The sequence below is a fragment of the Montipora capricornis genome, chromosome 10, assembly GCF_036669925.1.
Source record: "Montipora capricornis isolate CH-2021 chromosome 10, ASM3666992v2, whole genome shotgun sequence".
In the NCBI taxonomy this organism is placed as follows: domain Eukaryota; kingdom Metazoa; phylum Cnidaria; class Anthozoa; order Scleractinia; family Acroporidae; genus Montipora; species Montipora capricornis.
In genome coordinates this window covers 63,801,210-63,806,209 of record NC_090892.1, presented here as the reverse complement: position 1 = coordinate 63,806,209, position 5,000 = coordinate 63,801,210, and the positions used below count along the sequence as shown (strand labels likewise).

General features: G+C 39.9%; 2 protein-coding genes across 3 annotated transcripts in view; both read right to left on the bottom strand.

Annotated features, from left to right (window-relative positions):
• LOC138022496 (dehydrogenase/reductase SDR family member 4-like) overlaps nucleotides 1-5,000 on the bottom strand; it is a 25,683-nt gene that overhangs the window by 10,097 nt on the left and 10,586 nt on the right. The gene's annotated exons all lie outside the window — the stretch shown is intronic.
• LOC138022495 (uncharacterized) lies at nucleotides 3,177-4,248 on the bottom strand. Its single transcript, XM_068869651.1, has one exon. The coding sequence runs from the start codon at nucleotides 4,229-4,231 to the stop codon at nucleotides 3,218-3,220; it is 1,014 nt and encodes a 337-aa protein (XP_068725752.1). The 5' UTR covers nucleotides 4,232-4,248; the 3' UTR covers nucleotides 3,177-3,217.

Below are 5,000 nucleotides of genomic sequence, written 5' to 3'. Positions count from 1 at the left end.
ATAATGCTGACAAACACAAAGGCGAAAGAAATGGATTATGCATAGGACGTTTTGAATATCTGAATGGTTTTGGGTTAGATGAAAGCGATATATTGTCAAAAGTTCCCAAGTTATCCCTTTTCGTGTTAATTAGTAATGTAAACAAGTCTTAGTAATAAATTGGATTAACGAGGAACCTGTGATTGTAAAGCTAGTAATTGCCATGGTTCGTATGTAACACGTAATCATGAGACGATTCACGGAAAACGGAATTTGAAATGTTATGCAGGGGTAAGTATGTGAAGGTAAAATAGGTATTTGTAGACTTCATTCTTCGATGTATTGTGCACATAAACGAGTATATGTTTTTCTCTTTAAATGAGATTTTACTGCCCTATCAGTAAAATACGATTAATGACACGTGACCGTCTCGCGTTCTTTGTAGTCGGCCGTTCAAGGTCATAAAATCAACGGTTTTGTTGTAAATAAAACGAGGACATAGACTTTGTTCCCAGATCTCAGATTATAATGTACACCTGCATTGGCCAAATCTGTTAAAGCCTCATTCATTATTGCTAAAGAGCACGAGTAATGCCTACCTGCTACATAGTAGAACCTGTGCAACTGGCTACTTTAATAGACAGAGTCTAGCTATAAAAACCTCAGTCAGCCGTCCAAGGTTCACCTGGCAGTTTGTCTTCTATAGTAAACCAACTAGCTGTTTGCAATTTGTTAAAGTTTTTCCCCTCCCTCCTTTTGGGGATGGGTTGGATATATCGCTTTGCCTTCATTAAAATTGGGTCCTCTCCTGTACGGTGACTTCCACCAAGCTTGTTGGCTTGTTGGCCTTGGTACATCGCTCGCTAACCAATACTCTTGTCCGATCCAGCACGTGCTGTTTACCACTCAGCTCGTAGCGCTGGGGAGATAAGTGAGGTTGTTCTACGTCACGCAATCTGGAAGTCGCATAGGCTAGCCAGCCGCAAGGCAGTGTTCCCCTCAAAAAACGCCAATACGTCTGTTGTCTCGTTCTATTGCGCCTTGCGTTGTGCGTTTAAAAGCTAATTATGCATGTTGATACCAAGGAACACCGTTCAGAGAGTTTGAGTTCACATTTCTATTTTTATTTCTCGAGAGTTTCAATACACGAAGCGAAATAAGAATGACAGGCCAAGTGACCCACACTATAGTATTCCATTCCGGAAACGAAACACTACTTTTTGTTTTTTGAAATAGTTTCTTGTTAAAAGTCTAGTCCACCGCATGGCATATTGCTGGTACCGGTAAGTTCAACCTTTGCAGGGACATAACCTAGAAAAATCCTGGTTCACATCCTATTGATCCTAGTAAAACAACTGTCAAGGTGATGTTTTAGTGTATGGCTCAAATGCTGGTAGTGAATATGCAACTATGTCACTATGTGCCATTATATAATTATAATTTTATGATAGGAAATTAATTACTTCCCCGTAATTTTCAGTTGTAAATGTAGGAAATGAAGTATACACTGCCTTATCAAGCTTGTCGAGACAAACATATTTTATGTTAACAGAATAACCTGCAGAAGTCATAGCGTTCAACACAACTTTTCAGATTCAATACAGCCCAAGTCATACTGGTAATGTACTTGGAAGTTGCACAATAGATTTTGCTTACTGTATGTCTTTGATAGGTACTTTCCATAATTTGGTCACAGAGAATTATAATTCTTTTATGTTTTTTTTTCTCAATGCGTGCGTGAGTGGGCGGAATTCAACAAATCCTGCAATCTGACTGGTTCCGGGAGCGGGCGGAATTTTCTCATCCGGCTTGCTCACGGCAGGCGGAAACCTAGCCTTAATTGCGTGAGCTTGTTTGATGACCTTAAATTTCCAATTTTTTACACCGACTCCGTTTACATACAGAGGTTATTTTCTCTTGAAACGTTCAGTTTGTAAGTCGCTTTAATACTGCATTCACTATCAAGCGCGGTGCAAGTCAACAATTAAAACAAGTGATTTCAGAGAGGATGGGGGAGAGGAAAAAAAAAGTTATTTACCAGCAAAGGGTCGGTCTGTATAGCAAAAAACTGTGACATCGTTCTTGAAACAGCAGCAATTTCAAGGCCTCGGTCACAGTTTTTCGCTATACGGACCTCCCAGCTGGCAAATAACATATTTATTTTGACAATTGGGTGCATATTACTGCGAGTATTTAAATTACAACAAATGGTATATTTTAAATATTTGATTCTCGTGCTATGGATTCATTTGGCATGGCCTCAAGGAACTTTTGCACTTCTGGAAGTATTTTCAAGTGTCGAGATATAGTGCACATCTTCACGTGTCGCGCACGTGACAAAGTGACCTTTACGTGCACCACTGCACGAAAGTTTGGTCATCTTGGAAAGATGTTTTCACATCTCACCTTCGTTTCTCTTTCATTTTTTTCTGCAAAAGATGTTTCGATGAGTCGTTTCGTTCACTGAGCAAGAATACCCATCGATCAGTAAAAAACAATGTCAGGCTTAGCCTCTTTGGCATAAATACACTATTTTTACCACGTTTCCATGGTCCAGTGGTCATTGTCACCACCTGTAATGAAGATAATCTGGGTCCGGGTATTCACTACATACACAGTCGAACATCATGAGAATCGCAATGTAAGGCCGATGTGAGAAGGACAAACTTCTCGCTTTTCTTTTCTTTAGCGCTAAATTAACCATACACCACTCACTGTACTTTTGCAGGCCCGAGTATAGGCTACTTGTAGCCTCTTGTTAAAATTACAGAATGTCTATTTACATGCACAATAACTTCTTCTTGCTCGCACGTGCGCTATATACATGTATCATTGTGTTTTCATGCAAACACTCTGAACACTATTAAGTAAAGTACGATCGTCCGGGTGAGTGTAGTCCTGAGAAGGACTGTTTGAGATGACATTGACTGACGTTTCGACAACCTGAGCGGAAGTCATCTTCAGAGTCAAGTGATTTGTGTAACGTCAGTAGATACTATAAGAACTCCTGTCGTAGATGTTTGAGTGAATGTTAAAATTAAAGTACCTAGTATTAAATTGTATTAAAAGAGATTTCTTAAAACATAAAACTATAAAAGTTAGAGATAACAAGTTAAACCGACGTTTCGGAGTAGACATCACTCCATTATCAAGGTAAAAATGTTCTATGATGCTAAAATTACAGTATAAAAAAACGATTGACGCTAAGAATTAACATAATAAGCACGTGCGAAATTGGCTATAAGAATACTTTAGCACGAATGGAATCCGATTGCACATTGAGGCTAGGCTTAAGTGTTCTTATAAATAACATTTCAAACACTAAGCAATCAAATTTGTTTTTACATTTTTTGAGCACCTCAAAGCGTTTAAGCAGGTCCCGAGGGATCGACCCGTGTGCGTTCTTATAGTGTCTGGCAATAGCCGAGGACTGTTGCTTATGTCCCTTTACACGATTGTGTAAATGTCCGCGTGTGTAGCCTACATAACCTTCATCACAAAGGTCACATTGAAATTTATATACAACACACTGCTGATTTATGATCGGCGGCTTTGCCTCTTTCACTTTCAGTTCCTGTTCAATTTTTCTGCTGGTAAATACAGGCTGGATGGTTTTGTTTACTTTCAGGCTCAAATCCTTAAGTTGTTTTTTTACAAATTCTGCTGAGTTTTGGTCTTTAAATGGCAAGACTACTCGAACCATGTTATCCGTCTCTTGGGCTGTTGATAGAGGTCGCGGTTGGTCGCAGACCTTTGAGTCAACAAAGCGTTTGATAGTGGAATTTACGAGTTGTTTCGGGTACTTTAGGCGTGAGAAAACTGACTTCAAACGGTCACATTCGTCTGAGAAGTGTGACCAAGAAGAAGATAAACGGTGTGCTCGATCGAGCATAGTTCTCAGCAAGCCATTCTTGTACCGATTGTCAACATTGCTCTGAAAATGCAGAAGGAGACCTGAATTCGTGGGTTTTACGTAGACCTTTGTCTCTATCCGGGGAGATCGATTCAGTAACTGAGTTCCCAGAAATGGCAACATACCATTGCTTTCAGTTTCCATGGTGAATTTTACGGATGAATGTGCAAGGTTTAATGTGTCTAGAAAGCTAGATGCTGCCGCCATATTCGGCATGATGGTCAGGGTGTCGTCTACATATCTTCGATAGAACGAAGGGAGTTTTCCTTGTCGTTCGAGGTTTTCTTCGATTGAGGTCATGAAAACATTAGCGAGCAAGGGGCCAAGGGGAGAACCCATGGCCACACCATCAGTCTGTTCATACAAGGCTCCATTGAATTGGAGCACACCGTTTATCTTCTTCTTGGTCACACTTCTCAGACGAATGTGACCGTTTGAAGTCAGTTTTCTCACGCCTAAAGTACCCGAAACAACTCGTAAATTCCACTATCAAACGTTTTGTTGACTCAAAGGTCTGCGACCAACCGCGACCTTTATCAACAGCCCAAGAGACGGATAACATGGTTCGAGTAGTCTTGCCATTTAAAGACCAAAACTCAGCAGAATTTGTAAAAAAACAACTTAAGGATTTGAGCCTGAAAGTAAACAAAACCATCCAGCCTGTATTTACCAGCAGAAAAATTGAACAGGAACTGAAAGTGAAAGAGGCAAAGCCGCCGATCATAAATCAGCAGTGTGTTGTATATAAATTTCAATGTGACCTTTGTGATGAAGGTTATGTAGGCTACACACGCGGACATTTACACAATCGTGTAAAGGGACATAAGCAACAGTCCTCGGCTATTGCCAGACACTATAAGAACGCACACGGGTCGATCCCTCGGGACCTGCTTAAACGCTTTGAGGTGCTCAAAAAATGTAAAAACAAATTTGATTGCTTAGTGTTTGAAATGTTATTTATAAGAACACTTAAGCCTAGCCTCAATGTGCAATCGGATTCCATTCGTGCTAAAGTATTCTTATAGCCAATTTCGCACGTGCTTATTATGTTAATTCTTAGCGTCAATCGTTTTTAATACTGTAATTTTAGCATCATAGAACATTTTTA